The sequence below is a fragment of the Glycine max genome, chromosome 15 (assembly GCF_000004515.6).
Source record: "Glycine max cultivar Williams 82 chromosome 15, Glycine_max_v4.0, whole genome shotgun sequence".
Taxonomy (NCBI): domain Eukaryota; kingdom Viridiplantae; phylum Streptophyta; class Magnoliopsida; order Fabales; family Fabaceae; genus Glycine; species Glycine max.
Genome location: NC_038251.2, coordinates 52,050,946 through 52,069,359, shown reverse-complemented (window position 1 = coordinate 52,069,359; position 18,414 = coordinate 52,050,946). Strand labels below are relative to the sequence as shown.

Genomic DNA, 18,414 nt, shown 5'->3' with positions numbered 1-18,414 from the left:
ATGCTGATGTGGCAAACCTTGTCTGATGCTTGTCTGCCATTAGGACCCCACTAATAGCTTTATTTCACAATTCCGTTATACCTTGTAAGCATAGAATTACACATTCTGTCAGTACCATTCCAGTATAAATAGGAATATCATGTAAGTAATAAGGCAGCTAATGAAAAGCAATATTCTCCTTTCTATTACTTCTCTTTGGAGGATTTGGACCCTCTAAACTAGAGCTAGTTTTCGTATCAGAATCTGAAATAAAAACCAATCATTTATCGTAAACATAAAACTTATTTAAGCCTTATTTTAAAAAATAAGATGATTTGATATTAGATGTTTCGCTCTACTATAACCACTTGCACTAAGCCCCAAAAGCCTACACGACATCAAAACACTACTATACGATCTTACAAAAAAAAGGAAAAATATACGTGAAAAGGTTCACGTGAAAGGCAATTACAATTGTTCAACAGAAGATTAGTGAGCCTTGCATATTTGTTTTAAGTTGATTTTTGTTCTTTCCTTCCCTCCACATTTGGCTACATTGTAACTAACCATTTGGATATTTCTGGGTACGGAAAGAGTTGCCGACCACTGCCAATGTGTTCAAATTTCATTTGAAAACTCTCAAAAGAGGACATTATATCATTAATACTGGCCGGCTTTAGTGTTCCACTTTCTTATTTCTAGATGCTGACTATTGTTCATTAAATAATTAAGATTAGGCAGATACTAGGTTAAGGTTTTTCTTTAATTAATTTCTTGGTTTTCAGAAAAAATGAGAATATGAGATGGAAAAAAGGGTCGTGCGGGAAGAATAAAAACTAGTCCATGTTGGTACTGCAAAATTGTGTTTCTTTTTGTTTCTCAGGATGGTATGAAATTGTTCCCGCCAAAAAGTAATGATAGATTTCTATTAGAGACTGTGAATGCAAATAAGATGAGTATTTTTCTTTCAATACAATTCATTTCATAAACATAGTCAACGAGGGCATGAACACTGGACTGTTTGATTAAAAGATATAAGTCGTTGTCATTTATGCTGATCATTATTAATTGTGTCGTAATTAAGGTCATGACGAGGATGGCGCAAAAATCATAAAACATATAGTTGCCATCAATATTTTTATCTTGAGGGGAAAAAATTGAAAAACCCTTAAAAAATGAATGGTCTTTGAAATTAAAAATAGATTACGTGTAGGGAAGATATTAGCACCCTACAACGTCCATTAAAAAATGATACCTACGATTAATTGCACAAAATCACGTAACTTTATAAATATTTACTTTACCCCAATAAAATATTTTTTATTTTTATTATTTTATAAAAAAGAACACTCTTGTTTATTTTTATCAAAAAATAACTTCATGCACAAAAGTTTTAGATAACAAATGACTATTATATGAACTTTTATAGTTTAAGTAACCACCATTCAATGAAGATGGTTTTACAAGAACCGTCTTTGAAACTACTGTTCTAAGATAATTTTGCAAAAACCATCTTAGAATTATTGTCATTCCAAGATAGTTTTAGTAGAATCGTTTTAGAAGTTAGTGTTTTTAATTTTTATCTCTCTCCTCTCTCGTTTCTCATTCTCCTTCTCACTCTCTGACTCCTCCTCTAACTCAATCAAGATTCCCTCGCATGCGTCTGTCGCCACTAGGGAGCCTTCCACGGTGGACATAATATCATATATTATTAAATTTTATCACAATAATCAAAATTTTGGTACACATTCCTATAAATTATAGGCTACAATGTATCTCCATATATTGCAATCATATAATATAATAAAAATCATGAAAAGAAATCACTAATCAAAATTGACACATATCAATATATGTAATATTTCACAAATCAATACCAACAATGAATTATAGATCAATTTAAATATTTCCCTAGATATTTAATAAATATTCACAAAAAATATAATTTCAGAATTTCTAAACATCTAAACAAATATATCACAATATATAAATGTATAATTTGTGAACAACTTCACAATGAGAAATGTCGAGCCTAATCATTCTATAAATTATACAAAATATAATTTCACTTAAAATAAATGAATTCATTAACATTTAATCGAACATACTTTCATGATTTTAACATTTGGTATGTTCAATTATATCAAAGTCATCAATTTATATAACAATGTTGAAGACAATAGTTTTCATCTTCAAAGCTACTAAAAACATGTTACATCTAATAAAGATTATCTTAACATCTTATAATTCATATATTTAATCTATATTTGTATAATCTTTCAATACGTGAAAAAAAAATTAATTTACTATTATATATTCAACATATAATAAACAAATATATATCTCTACATACATCACATGTAAATCAAATCCAATATCACACGGTGATTAATATATATTATTTTTACTTTCATTGCAATCACCATACATTATACAAGATATCACTCTGACAATAAATTATTTTATATTATATATCACTTTTTTTTCAAAATAAATATATAACTCAATAAATAAATAGATTTTTAAATATGTAAAATAAAAAATCTTAGATAAACCCTGATAGATTTTTCTTCAACAAACAAGTACCTCCCAAGACTCACAGCAAAGAGCCCTGAAGTTGTTGTGGTGTTCCGCCATACCCAAATTCCTCAATCAGGACACTAATTGTCCTAATTCAGGTAATTGCTAGCTACTTTATGGCTATTGTGTTTGTGTCCACATTGTGGCGGTAGTAGCAACAAGTTTCTCAGAACCAAAAAGGTTTCATCTTTTCACCACCCTTATCCCAAAGCTTTTTTATTTTTGGTGGTTTTTTCTCGTTCTCATCGGTAGCAGATTTTAAGGTTTGATTGAAGAGGTTTTAGCAGCCGTTAATAATCGTATTGTCCCATTTGGAGGACCAACAGGACATACAAAGGTTGTTCTTTGTTGTTGTTTAAAAGATGCCAACTTTGATTTCATATAGGTTTCTTTTGCTTGTTGGAGAGTCACTCCACATGAGAAGGGCTTTGGCCACTTCTAGGTCTGTTTTATTGCACACTAGTGTCAAGTGTATGAGCCAGGTGGAACCCCATCATGGTTCCCTAACCGTCTCTGGCATAGGTTTACAAACTGAAACTGAACCCAGAAACAGAAGCAAAACAAATAAGGTTAAGCCATTGGGTTCACCCTCTGAGAATCGCAAGAGCAAAGGAAAGCCCTTAGGCATTAATGAGAAGAAGAAGAAAGCTTTTAGGGTTGTAGAGAAACAGCAAATAGAGTCTGCCCCTTTTGCTGCAGAGTCATTTTCAGAACTTGGCCTCCCACATGTGTTGATTGAGAGGCTAGAGAAGGAGGGTTTCACCGTGCCGACCGAAGTTCAGTCTGCTGCAGTTCCCACCATTCTGAACAACCATGATGTCATAATTCAGTCTTACACGGGTTCAGGGAAGACATTGGCTTATCTGCTTCCTATACTTTCAGTTGTTGGGCCGCTGAGGGGGAAAACTCCTGAAGGCAACAGTGATGGTGGGGAGAGTGGGAAGAAGTTGGGAATTGAAGCAGTGATTGTTGCTCCTTCTAGGGAGCTTGGAATGCAGATAGTGAGGGAGTTTGAGAAGGTGCTAGGAATGGATAACAAGAGAGTGGTTCAGCAGCTTGTGGGGGGTGCAAACCGAACCAGGCAGGAAGATGCTCTCAAGAAAAATAAGCCTGCAATTGTTGTTGGCACACCTGGTAGGATAGCTGAGCTCAGTGCATCCGGGAAACTTCGCACTCATGGCTGTCGATATTTGGTATTAGATGAAGTTGATGAACTCTTGTCATTCAATTTCCGGGAAGACATGCACCGGATATTGGAGCATGTAGGGAGGAGATCAGGTGCAGACCCAAACTCAGATTCTAGAAAGGCTGAACGTCAGTTAATTATGGTTTCTGCAACTGTGCCGTTTTCTGTTGTAAGGGCAGCTAGGAGCTGGGGTTGTGACCCACTTCTTGTCCAAGCTAACAAAGTTGCCCCACTTGAAACTGTCTCTCCCTCTGAACCCATCAGTTTGTCTCGGTCTTCACCCAGCTCAAGCCCTAGCTCGGCTATGCCATCTCCGGCAGCAGTAGAGAGTCTACCTCCTGCATTGAAACACTATTACTTTGTAACAAGGGTGCAGCACAAAGTTGATGTGTTGAGAAGGTGTATTCATGCACTGGATGCCAAATTTGTGATAGCTTTCATGAACCATACTAAGCAGCTAAAGGATGTTGTCTTCAAGCTGGAGGCCCGTGGGATGAAAGCCATGGAGTTACATGGGGATCTTGGGAAGCTAGCTAGGTCAACAACTCTGAAGAAATTCAAAAATGGTGAGGTGAGAGTTCTGGTTACAAATGAATTATCAGCAAGGGGTTTGGATGTGGCAGAATGTGATCTTGTGGTTAATCTAGACTTACCGACAGATTCAATTCACTATGCACACCGAGCTGGCCGAACTGGTCGGCTAGGTAGGAATGGTACAGTGGTAACCATATGTGAAGAGTCAGAAGTGTTTGTTGTAAAGAAATTGCAGAAGCAGCTAGCAATACCAATTGCAGCCTGTGATTTTGCAGAGGGGAAGTTTCTCGTCACTGAGGAAGAGAAAACAGTAAGCACTTCTCAAAGATGAGGTGTTATATTTTTGCTACTTGTTTAGGCAACAATGCAGTTTCCATGCTCCATGTTTTATTCTTCATATTGCTTCTTACCTATTGTACTTATTGACAATACATGAGTACACATTAGAAGCTTCCTTGCATTCCCTTGAGTCATGAATTGGAAATCTTATGTCTATGTGGCACTGCAATAAAATCTATTATTTTTTACTGTTTTCTCATTTTGACACATATAGACTCCTCATTCACTATGATTAAAACTTTATTCTTGTGGCATTGGTTGTGGTAGTCTCAATTTTGTGTGTCACTTACAACACAATCATGATTAATAACCTACTTGGATGTGGGAAATCTGTTTTGCTATCCTGTGCAATTCATAGTTTATATTTTTTAAAAAAGGTAAATCTTTGATTAAACCTTGTTCCCGAACCATGACTCCTAGAGTTTTGAAAACTGGACAAAAAATGATTCAGTAGTGTGAAAAAACAAAATATAAAGACAAGTACACAGTTAAGTGTTAAGGCAGATAAGAAATAGGAGATACCTGTAGCAGAGAAGGGTGATGAATTATATAGGAAAAAATGTTACATAGAAAGAAATGTAGCTTAGTTGTGATATGCAGTCAGGTTAATAGAATTGTGTTATGTGTGCTGAATATGAGTAGGATTGGTCATCACATGCTAGATGACACATGAGTATGTTTAGACAGAGAACAGAAAGTGTTAGGACCTCAGGAATGGATCTGGGTCCAAGTGGGCAGTTTGCACCTCAAATGCCCAAGCCTGTTATGTAGTCCATTACATGCTAGAAAGAATAGGAGGGTCCACAATGAGAATGATGATGTGGCAGGAAGTGAAGGGGCGTGCGACTCGTGCGATGACATTCTGCTATATGGGAAATTAGTATAGTACCCGTGCGAACACACAGATAAGTTGCAAAATTAAATATATAATATAATTGTATACATTTAGTTGTAACAGTGTAGAACTTAGTACAGGGTTTACAAGTAGGAAACATAAATAAGAGTATTAAAAATAGACTGAAATTTAGCCCCAAAAGCTTTGGGGGGAGGACAACTATGGCCATGGTACGTGAGACATCTTAACTTACTCCTCTTATGTTTAGGATTGGACACTGGCTTGGTTCTAATACTATATTTGAAATGAACTGGACCTAACTGAATCCTAACAGGAATCTCAAAGCAGAGGATTGCATAGGTCTTATTTAGATTACTTTGGTCATATTTCTAGTCAATATGTGACATCTAAACATGAAGTAACATTGAAGTAAACAAAAAAATAATAACCCGTACGAAACACAAGTCAGAAATACTATTTTATATAAACATATGAAAACATGCATTAGCTGGGCTTGGCATTTTTGTTTTTCAGTTTTAGCTGGGCTTGGTATTTATTCAAAGGTTGAATGAAGAGTTGAAGTTTAATGGGCCAACTTAATCATTCTACAGTTAATTAGTCTTTTTATGTTTTCCATTATCTTGATTAGTACCCTATCCTAATTCAAAGTCAAATTGGTCATTAATCTTATAAAAATTATATATTTTTTTTTATATTGATTGATCTCCTATCTTAATTAGTAATTGATCCTATTAGAGGTAAGCCAATTCGGATAGACATGTAAACCAGGGACAAAAAAGCCAAAATTGATTTTCTTTTATCAAGGGAAATACATAGAAAAACAACAGAGAACAAAAAAGCTAACAGCTAAGACATCCTAAGAAAGTACGTGCCTATAGCATCAATGGTAATCATAGGTAACAAATATATAATAGAATAGAAAGATAAAAAGTAAAAAGAGAATTAAAAAAGCATAGATAAATAATAAAAGGGAATTTATTTTCTCTTAAAGAGTAGATATATAATAGAATAGAAAGATAAAAAGTAAAATAATAAAAATTAAAAAAGCTGAGAATAAAGGGAGAGAAGAGAAGGATAATTCTTCTAAAAAAAGAGAAGAAGAATGTGAGGGAGAGAGATGAAGAAAGAAAAAAGAGGAAAAAAAGGAAGAAAAAATAAAGAGCAAGAAATGACCTGAGGAGGAAAAGAATAGGAGGGAGCGGGAAATATTTTGGCTCAAGGAGTGACACGTGCGCATAGGGTATATCATTGTATGTATGTAAATGTAGATGTGATTTTTTTTAATGATATAAGTATTTATTAATTTTGTTAATAATTAATTTTTGTTAGGAAATCTGGCAGACTATTTTTAATGAAATTTTCTTCTCAAATCTCATTTTTTTTATTCATAAGATCGGAATTCTATGTGATTAAGAAGAAAGAAAGGAAACATAATTAAAAAAAAATGTTCTTTGTCATGAGTATCCTCTCCTTATATTAACGCATGATGAATTTTAGTAATATATATTTTTAAACGCTCTTTCAAACATACTATTATATTGGTTAAATTTATTAGAAACTATAAAATTATGAAAAAAAATCATTAAATAAGATGTGAAATTTATAATCTTTTTTTGTTTTTAAGAAATTTCAATCAATAAAAAAAGTATCAAAGAGTATATTGTTAACATTTTTCTAAATGCATTATCTCCCCCCGAAAATAAAATGTCTTTTTTAATAATATTTTTTTTCTTTTCTTATCTACTAAATAATTTAAATTCAAATATTTTTTTCTCTCTATTTCATTCTATTTATCTTCAACTAAACAATCTTTATTTTTCATCTATTTCTTTTTTTTTCTTTCCTCAACCTATGGAAACTAGTTATTGTAATGTAGTTAACTTTTATACATTGTGGAAACTAATTTTCGTAATGTCTTTCTATTTTAGTATGTTACAAAAACAGTACTAGGTCACACTTTTCTAAAAATACGTTTAAAAGTTATTTTCCAAACAGATTTTTGTCACAAAAATTGCAAACGAGTGAGTGGTGCAAAGAGTAAAATGAAGGAGGTGTTTTGAGAAATGCATGGGCCAATTATTGACATCTAAACGAGAGAATTTTATGTTTTTTTTGAGAGAAGAGAATATTAATGTTTATTGATAGGGTTTTCCTGAATGAGTAAACTTTACATGATTGACATAACATAGCTGTATAAGCAAGAGAGGGAATAAGGAAGGAAACAAAAAAAAGTGTTCTATCTTGTATAGGCTGATCAAGCCATATCTGAAATTTCGCATATATTATTTTTCTGGAAAATGTTAATGATCAACAATGTTTCAAGAAAATTCAAATTTTGATTGGAGTCTAGACCGGCTTAAGGTCAAGTAGTCCAAGCAAGAGCTTTAGGCCCCAAAAGAAAAGGTCCCAATTTTTTTTTAATACTAATATACCTCAAAAAAAATTATTATAAAATTATATTTAAAAATAAATTTTAAATAAAACAATGATAATTTTAATAAACTATTTTATAAATAAATAAAATATTTTATTTTAAAATTTATTTTAGACATCTCAAGTCCTTAAGCCGAGTCCTTGAACCGTCCCTGATTGGAGTTGCTAGAGATCCATGATTTGCTCGCCATTCTCCATCGACCCTTAGCATAAGATGCTACTAAGTTGAATATAATAGAATTCCTTGAGAGTTTAGTACATGAATTTATTACTTTGAAGAATTGTTCTTGCAAAAGATGAGTATTGACCAATGATAACACTGAGATTATGACATGGGATCATGTTCGTGCTTGCACGCACCCATGTGCTGTCACCATTTTTCCGTGGCCAACTTGCAATGTCTCTATGTGCCACTTCCTTTAATTTATATATAGCTAGACACCCTCTCATTTTCAACACGACTCCATAAAATAAAAACATTCTATTCTTTCTTAAACAATAAATTAGGTTAATCTTGTGAAATAAAAACAACATTGATAATGTAGATTGGAGGTGCTTCTAGTCAAACTACAAATAAGTAGTTGGTATTTAATATCGTTTTGTATTTAAACAGATACTTTTTATTTCTTGGTCCACCAATAGACGCCTTTATGTTTCTTAAATAATGTAGCATTAACCATAATTGTTGTTTTTTTTATATATAAAAAAAAGAAAGTAAAATGGAACATTTGAATTTGAGCCTTAATTTTTTACTGGGCCCAACCCAAACAGCTTGCACATGACCCACAATCTGAGGTGCCAGGGCCTCAACTATTATAAGATGTTCAGGGTTTTGCTTCACTCTTAGCAAATGAGCTTAAACTATAGATGAATAAACTCAAATTCATATATTTAATTTTCCTCCCCTTAATTTATATATTTCAATTAAAAATGAAATCACACACAAATGCATGGATGATGGATCAAGTTAAGAGTCGATTCACTTCTAATTCTAGACCCTATGTATATTTTTCATGTCTATACTCTTATATTTTTCACTATGGGAATAACTAAAATATTAGTGTCTTAATTTATAAACACCTTGTGCCTATTAGACTATCATTGCCGATTTTTTGGTGTATGGCTCTATCATTGCCGATTGAAGCAAAGCTTTTTGACGTAATTAAGATGTCACAAGAATGCTTCTTAAATACAGGCAACGACAAAAAAATAAAAATAAAAAATATCTGCATTGAGTGTCTATGACAAATGGTGTGAAATTATTAAATATATCCTATTAAATATTTTAAATTATAAAAATTGTAATTATTGAAATTTTATGTTTTTGATACAATTAAATGTTTTTCAACAATACAGATACTATTTTAGTTATCTTATCAAATTTTCATTGACATACATTAGAAAATTTAAAATAATAATAATAATAAATACATGCTCATGAAACAAAATAACGAGATAATTATTTTTACCAAAAGTGTTTTTGTGTAGAAGATATAGGTGGCAAGGAGCGTTACAAAAAATACAAAGTAGTTTTTTTTTTTTTTATCTCACTAGATTGTATTTGTTGAAGATAGATATAGCCATGTTCTTTTGATGCGTCAAGATACTTATGATTGTGATATTTTGTTAAAAATCATATCAATATTTCTCTCTATTATAGGGACTATAGATTCTCCAATTATTTGAACGCTAAACGTGCAAGGGAGAGATCTAGATCATGCCACTAGATTTATGTAAGAAAATTTAATGTTTTTTTTTATTTATTTTTTGTGGTATTAAAGTCGAATGGCTTTTGCTATTTCTTTTAATGTTTAAAAAATATTTTTGTTATACGTAATAAAAATAAAATAAGTTAAATATAAAGATAACCATATAAAGTAGTAATATTTAAATAATAAAAATTTTCATCTCCAAAAAAATTCTAAAATTGTTAATATAATGTTGAGCTAAATAATGATAAGTTTCCTGCCAAATAGATAGATCGATTAACGTCTAACCCATAATTATTTCAGTTTAATCAATAATATTAAATTCAAGTCTCATATATATGACTACTTCAAATATTCATAGAGAGAATTTTGTGAAATAGCCTATAATGGTAAGTTTCCTTCACTAGAAACTTTGGTCTATACAAAAATAGTGATGATAATTAAGTTCGATGTGATTGAATTAATAGTGACAGCCACGTTCCCCCTACTTACCAAGGTGCAAAAAGTCAATTAGTTACTGCAAATAAAGGACAACAAGCTGCAATTTGTATTTTGCTATATCTCTTTCCATGAAAATTAATTAACCGCGTTGTTGAGTCAATTAAGACAATTACATTCTAGTAATAGCACCGTTGTCTTCCATAATCTACTTTTCATTACCTTTGTGCATGAAGATATATAATTGCACATCATCAATGAAACCAAATTAGACAATTTCATAGAAAATGCATGTTCCATATGTTTTTGCCAATGACAGCTCAAGATATATAGGTCCCACTCCTCTATTTTCCACCTTATTACACCAAAATCAAGTAAACATGTCGTATAAGGTAGTTAACATAAAAATTCATAAAAAAAAAAGAAGGGTAGTTAACATAAAATTGTCAGATCATTTTGAGACAGTGCTGGATTGTTGTGTTCAATATAATTATTCGAATCACGTGAAATTCCATAACATTAAATTTATCTAGCTACCTTCTAGGATCATTTTTTTTTTCTTGTAAGAACTTTCTAAGATATTCTTCCACACAATCATGTCACAAGAACAATTAGTCCATAGGTGTGACTTTCCTATTATTTGCATAACTATGAAAGTTCTTCATTTAAGTGGTTTACTTAATTATGGAATCTAGTAAAGGAACAAAAGTTCCTACGAAGTCATTTTAAGTTAGTGAATACTTAAAATTAGGAAAAATATAAAAATAATCATAAAAAATATTTAAACTATAAAGGAAATACATCTGATTAATTTAAGTACAATATGAAATATTTAATTATAAGGAAAATATAAAATTTATTAAAAAATTAAATTAAAAATCAAAAGTAGAAAAGATACGAATAATGTACTTCAGTCTTTAAGAAATTTAAATAAACAAATTTAATTAATTTCAAGTGAGTAAATTCTAATTTAATGTATAAGGTTAAATTTTGAAAATAAAAATATATTTTTGGTGAAAAGTAATTAAATATGTGCTCAGAGATAAATTAAAGTACTTTATAAAATTAACCCATTTTAAATTAATACACACACTCTATGTATATGAAAGGATAAAATTATACTGGTATAACTTTGATAATTATTACATCATTATATAACTTTTAATTATATAATTTTGTCTTAAAATTTACAATTGGATTGAAAGTTTTTTTCACATGGATCACATATGAAAAATTTCATATTAATCCAAAATCATTTATTACTTCGTTCATATTGATTAAAATCGATATAATATAAATATTTTAAAATATACTAAAATATAAATCATTTGATTACTTTCTTATTTTTGTTCATTTTTGACAAAATTTGAAACATATGATTTTGATAATATGTAGATATAATTCAATGATTTAATCAATAAAAATTACATTATATTTCAATTTATAAAAATGATGTAATAGTTGTTAAAATTATATCGGTATATATACATAATATTAGGCATTAAAATTGCTTCACTAGTTTTTTTTTTAATTAAGGGACGCTAAACTTTTAATAAAAATATTATAAGTTTATAAAATATTGTAAGTATACACCGTTACTAAAAGTATGATACATCTTTTTTTTTTACCGTATTATTGATATGAAGATTAATTAATTTTGTTTATAAGTTATAACTAATAATCTTTGTCGAACAACCTAATTAACTACATCTAGTGGAATTCTCCTCTCCTAATCATATGTTTTTCATTCACAAGCTCAAATTTGAGATCTTATTTAACGAGATCGAGTCTAATACCACTCCAAATCAACCACTTAGGTAAAATGATACATATTATTATATCAACATTTTTCATAAACATAGTATATCCTCAATATTTTTATACCATCAGAATTTAATCAGTACATACTCGCAAATAATATTTATAATAACAAATTTAATTTTGGTTAAACCGAAAATTTTACCGAGGCTAATCTAACATCAAACTTTTAGTATATAACATGTTTTACATTTTCTTACTTCACACATTTCCCTATTTTTAGATGAGAGAAAATATGCAGTCAAAATAAAAAGGATGAGAGAAAATATTTTACATATTTTAAGATATATATATCCGATTTTCTGTCTTGATCTATAAGTAATATTTTTCTAACATCAAAACTGATGCATTTATGCTCATGATAAATAAACTATCTTACGTATGATTTTGATTCCCTCTCTCTTTCCACTCGGTTCACGTCAAGAGTCTCTAACACTGAATGTGTATCCCTAAATAGGTACGTTTTAGATCTTTGTTCTTTTGACTGCATATATTTTGCATAACGCGCAGTTTAAAGTTTGAAGTAGAAGTCGCCTACAAATATGTCACGGAATGAAGGTTGGTTTGCTCTTAATCTTTTGTAGAATATAGAGTTCTTAAATATATTATCTAGTTGCAGCATATACATGCATGAACAAGAGTCGGTTAGTATAAGTAATGTGTTTACTTTGTTTTGTACAAGCTGGCTAGCCAGTATGCGGCAAAAAGAATAAATAAATTAATTCATACAAGCCAACTAATGAAAGAAGAAAGGCCATTCACTTTTGGCAATCTTATGGATACAATATGTTGATATTAAGTGTTGTTAACATCTAAGTCCAAATTATTTATAATATTTTACAAAAAATTGAGGGAGAAGAAGTGAAAAGAATAATAATAAAAAAGAGAGAGAAAAAATGAAAAGAAAAAAATTACAAAGAAAAGAGAGAAAAAGTTTCACAACTTTTTGATTTTGATGTTGCTGGTGAAACGCAATTCAATCAAGAATTATTGACCCATTAACCCAATAAAATTAATTCAAGTCAAATACCCATAACCCTAACCCACTTTGAACCCAACTCATCTGGGACGGAACTTTGTGGTTTGAAAAAGATACATATATGCATATTAATTATAATATAATTACTTACTAATAAAAGAAACTAAGAAAATTATTTCTTAGACTGTTTGGAGTATATATAGAATGTCTTAGCCTCTTAATTATTTTGAAAATTATAAATATATATATATATATATATATATATATATATATATATATATATATATATTACATTATATATTTATGCATCATTTAAGAAAATTTCACCTACATGTTTAACTAGATATTTATAGATGTTATTTCTTTTTATTTATATAACTATGTAATGATTTTTTTTCTTTTTTTACGTAATTGATAAATTTACATCAGACAAATTATTTAATACTTTAATAGTAATTAAATTAAGCTTTTTTCCGAGAAAACAGTGAGCTAGATGAACACATTTTAATAACTAATATGGATTTTTTGGATTTAAATGATGGAGAGATTAACTTTTATTGACTAATATAAAATTTTTGTCTCTTATTTATATTTTGAGTTTTAATTTGCTCTCTCAAATTTTAAAATTTCACTTTCTTATAGTGTTTATGTTAGACTAAATTGATTATTTATACTATCAGCGTCAATTTAGTTGGTGTTGCATCTTTTTATAATTTGTTATGTGTCATCAAATTGATCAAATTTGGGCAAAAATAAACTAATTTGGTATAATGAATAAACTTTAAGAGACCAAAATAAACATTTAAATATAAAAGATTCATGAGTATTTCATAGTGATCATTAGAGCTCATATGCTCTAAATACTTCCAACGTCGCTTCACCCACGGGACACGTCGTTTATACCCATCAGAAGATTTTTGATACGAGGATTTCCAGGTCAAGGATCCATCATCGCCATCTTAATTGTCCGAGAGGGGTAAATACTAAGGAGATTTTCACCAATGAACCATGAGCAAATCATATGAATGAACCTGATACCATACTTTAACCCAAAATCTTAAAACTTAGGTTTAGGGTCTTGCATTCACTTATATGGTGCTCAACATTCCCATTTGTACATAATGTGAAACTTCATCTCACACTTGTACTCCAACAATCTGATATTAATTTACTTCATCATAAATTAGATATATACACGTGCAATAATGTTCTTATGTCAAGAAATTTCCAAAGATCGATTTACTAGTTCTTAGCTCATGTAAGTGAATCTTGCTTCACCTCATGTTGCTTATTTGTTTTGCCTTTGTGTACATATTTTATGATAAGAATTTTCCTCCTAAAAACCTCCATGCTCTGTTTTAGTTTTGAATAAATGTATTTCCTTTTTATGTTATCTTAGGACTTTTGGTAGTTAATTATTCTCCTTTTTAATTAAATGAATGTATACAATTGTTTATTGAAACCAATATCTCTATAAAATAAAATTTTAAACAAGAATAATTTGATGCGTTTCTAAGAATTGACTTGGGTATACACCTTTGTTGATTTTACATTTTAGAACGTATGAGTTGTAACAATTCAAAAATCCTAAAGTTCAATAAATATAAAAAATCAAAAAAATAAAACATTAACACTTTTTTCCACAAGAAGAATAATAGACTTTGATGTTAGTCATAATCACCATTTTTATTTATTTTAGAGTCAGATAAATATTTTAAAAGTTAAAATTAGTTTGCTTAATTGATTAGAGGTAATCGTATTTATGATGAATGTCGTAGGATGTTAGCACCTTCCCTATGTGTAATCGACAATCAAACTCGAATTCAGTTCCAAAGGTTGTTTTTTCATAATTTTTTATGATTAAAGTTAACATATACATGTTGAAAATATTTTGTTTCCTAATCACAATAAATATTATGTTTCCTTATTTAGTTAGGAATTAGTGAATTAGAATCAATATATTTATTTTCAAATTGATTGTATATTTTATTTCCTAGATTTTGGATTTCTCTCCACCAAACATGTACATACACACCACAATAGAATAATGTGGTAGAAAGAAAAAATCACCACATTCTAAAAGTGGCTCGAGCTTTGTGTTTTACTATGCATGACATTTGTAGGCTGATGATGTCATGACTGTTATTTTCCTCATAAATCGAACGTCTATGTGTGTAATTGACTATAAACTTCTTTGCGAATGTTATCCCAATTTCACTTTATTCCTCATGTCTTGAACATTTGTCCTAAGGTTTTTGGTTATATTTGTTATATTCATAGTGACTCACACCAAAGGGACAAGCTTGATTCATGTGCTCTAAAGTGTGTTTTTCTTGGTCATTCTAACTCTTAAAAGAGTTATAAATGCTATCATCCTCTTATTGGAAGGAGAAGTTGAGGAGTATCTTATTGATGATTTAGAGAAGTCTATAGATGCCCATTCTAATACCCTTCTTGATGATACTACCATGCCATCGGATGACTTCTAAGACTAATCTTGAGTTACCTCTTGAAATTTCTATCTTAAGTTCACAAGTTGAGGTTCAAGGTAGGAGATATCCTCTTCGTGATCATAAAGCACCTAAAAGATTTGGTTTTTCACCTAAAAGGTTTGGTTTGTCAAAATCAACATCAAGCATTGTTTATCCCATTTTTATTTTGTTTCATACCATCGTCTATCAATGGCACATCTTTCTTTTGCCTATCAATTGTCATACGTGCCTATTCCTAGTTATTTTCAGGGAGGTCTTAAGGATCCTAAATGGAAATTCGCAATGGTAGATGAAATGAAGGCTCTCCAAAAGAATTTCACTTGGGAGATAGTCGAGCTTCCCAACGATAAGAAGATGGTGGGATGTAAGTGTGTTTTCTCAATAAAGTATAAGTTAGATGGATCAATAGACATGTATAAGGTTAGATTGATTGCTAAAGGATACACCTAAATATATGGAATCAATTATCATGAGATCTTTGCTCTTGGGGAAAAAATGAATATTGTTAGAGTAATTCTCTCACTTGCAATTAATCTTGATTGATCATTAAGGTAGTTTGATATGAGAAATGCCTTTCTACACGGTGATATATTAGAATGGGTGTATATGGATCTTGCTCCAAGTTTTACACCAAAAGGAGGCAAGGTATGCAAGCTAAATAAGGTATTGTATGGGCTAAAGCAATCACCCAGAGCATGGTTTGGGAGATTTAGCCATTCTATGAAGAAGTATGGTTTCAAGAAAGCCATGGAAGATCACACACTATTTTATCAGAAAGTTGGTGTTGTTATTACCCTTCTTATTTTTTATGTTGATGACATGATTGTTATAGGTAGTAACCTTTGTGAGATAGAGGAGCTTTGAGACTATTTGACTAAGGAATTCAAAATGAAGGACTTGGGTGCTTTGAAATACTTCCTTGGCATTGAAGTATCTTAGTCTAAGTACAAACTATTCCTCTCTCAAAGGAAGTATACATTAGATTTCTTGGCTGAAATAGGTAATTTGGCTTGCCAACCTATGAATATGTCTATTGAAGTGAATCATGGCATGAGTATTTATCCACATCATACCCCAACAAACAAAGAGAGATATTAAAGGTTGGTCGAAAAGTTCATCTATCTAACTCACACAAGACCTGACATATCATATGTTGTTGGTGTTGTGAGTCAATTTATGCATAATCCTAATGAGTGACACATGAATGTTGTGAATCGTATCATGTCCTATCTTAAGTCTTCACTATTAGAATTGGACGATCCAATATGTTACATTTGGACGATCCAAAAATACTCATAGTTTTGATGATAAAAAAGATATAAATTGTTGATAGCCTAATGATTTATGTGAAGTGAAATCTGTACCACCCTATTTTTCATAAAATAAATAAAAATAAAGTAAATAACAGGATGAGAGTACCCTAGTTATAAATAGACACATATTAGGTCAATTTTTACATTTACGATACGTTTCTATGCTCTCTCTTTCTCTCAAATTTGTTTTCCCTTCTTTCGCTTCCAAAACCCTCTCTTTTTCATGCAAACACTCAAACTTGTCCCAGTAAAACTACAATCTTAGACTCGTTAATTGTTGGATCATTATGAAATTTGAGCACCATGTTGGAACTCATTTTTGCACATCCCCACCATGGGATTTGCTAAATAATGTCTCTGGATGGATAAATGCCCCTCGCACGCAGATAATGAAATTGAGGCTCCAATCCTTTCTCCTTCTCCTTTTCTTTAACGCTTGAAAACTCTAGCAGAACAACCAGAGAAAAATCTTGAGGAATCTTAGGGAAGCACTAGAGATTTCGCTATCGATGTTGGACTACACACGTGAGCCTGCTTAGAGGTAAGAGATGAGTTTATCGCAATCGGGGTTAGAATGAACATGTGTAGGGATCCTTAGATGATCAAATTGAGATTTATTTTGGGATGTTTACTGTATTGTAATTCTTCCTTTGTGATTATTATTACGAGATTGTTGTGTTTAACGAGCCAATTGATGCTCTGATGTGAATTGGTTGATAAGATTGAGTGTTCTCGATGTTTTTTTTAACCTATGATTTTGATTCCTTTGATTTTGATATGATTATGTGAAATTGTTTGAGGGGTTTTACTCCACATGTTGTGAGAAACATTTTTGTATAATTCGTTTGTGTTTTGAACAAGATTTACTAGATTAGCGTGATAAATTATTATATTTGGATCATGACATCGTGATTGAGATTGAGTGTATGTGATAAATTGAGTACGTGTTGAATTGTAAGATACATTTGTATTGAGATATTGTGTGCATTGAGTTGTGAGCTATGAACCATACAATCACATGACTGTAACACCCTTTAAAGGCAACGAGTTAATGCTCGATGAGTATTGTGATGGGATCCACTATGGGAACCCGATGAATTTAATCACTTTGAGGCACGATGAGTTAAAATTATTTTGAGAATAATTGAGGAGCCGTGTATTTTGTACAATTCATAGATGAGTCTATGTGCTAAAATATTTTTTGGATTGGACCTGAATCAGAAGGGAAATGCCCTGGCGAACTTTTCGGAGTCTAGGCCTTAGGGGTAAATACACTCTGTTTAAGTGTTCCTTTAAGCCTATGTCGATCCCCTATAGTTGGAGCATTCTCGCAACACAACATGACTCTGACTGGTCTCCCTATGATTTTAGCTAGTGAGAGTGACCTGACTTACCAGTGTGTAATTTGTCTTGTCATGTACTCTTGGGCGCCCGACGAGATTTTTCACTAACTTAGTACCACATTGAATATAGGACTGAGTCTTAGTATATTTATTGCACAATACTTGTGTATTGACCAATATTGTGTTTTAATCCTTGAGTACATGAATGGTGTGAAAATGTGAGACATGTAGTGTTAAGATGTGATATTATGTAGTAAGTGGTGGAATGACGTTAGCTGTGTTGAAGTAAGCTGAATTTTATTTATATGATATGTATATCTATGTTGTTATGTTTCTCTCTATTAGTTAAGAATGCGATAACTCACTCCCTGTGTGCTGTTTGTGTTTGGATCATGTGATGATCTCAAACTTTCTA

General features: G+C 30.9%; 1 protein-coding gene across 1 annotated transcript; it reads left to right on the top strand.

Moving 5' to 3' along the window:
• The first annotated feature begins 2,543 nt into the window (after nucleotides 1-2,543).
• Nucleotides 2,544-4,806, top strand: LOC100812968 (DEAD-box ATP-dependent RNA helicase 47, mitochondrial). The gene has a single exon (XM_003546793.5). It carries the CDS (start codon nucleotides 2,922-2,924, stop codon nucleotides 4,608-4,610), a length of 1,689 nt encoding a protein of 562 aa, XP_003546841.1. The 5' UTR covers nucleotides 2,544-2,921; the 3' UTR covers nucleotides 4,611-4,806.
• The last annotated feature ends 13,608 nt before the right edge of the window (nucleotides 4,807-18,414 follow it).

Bases quoted from the DNA above. Each gene is read 5' to 3' on its own strand.
- LOC100812968 (XM_003546793.5), top strand. From the start codon at position 2,922: ATGCCAACTTTGATTTCATATAGGTTTCTTTTGCTTGTTGGAGAGTCA.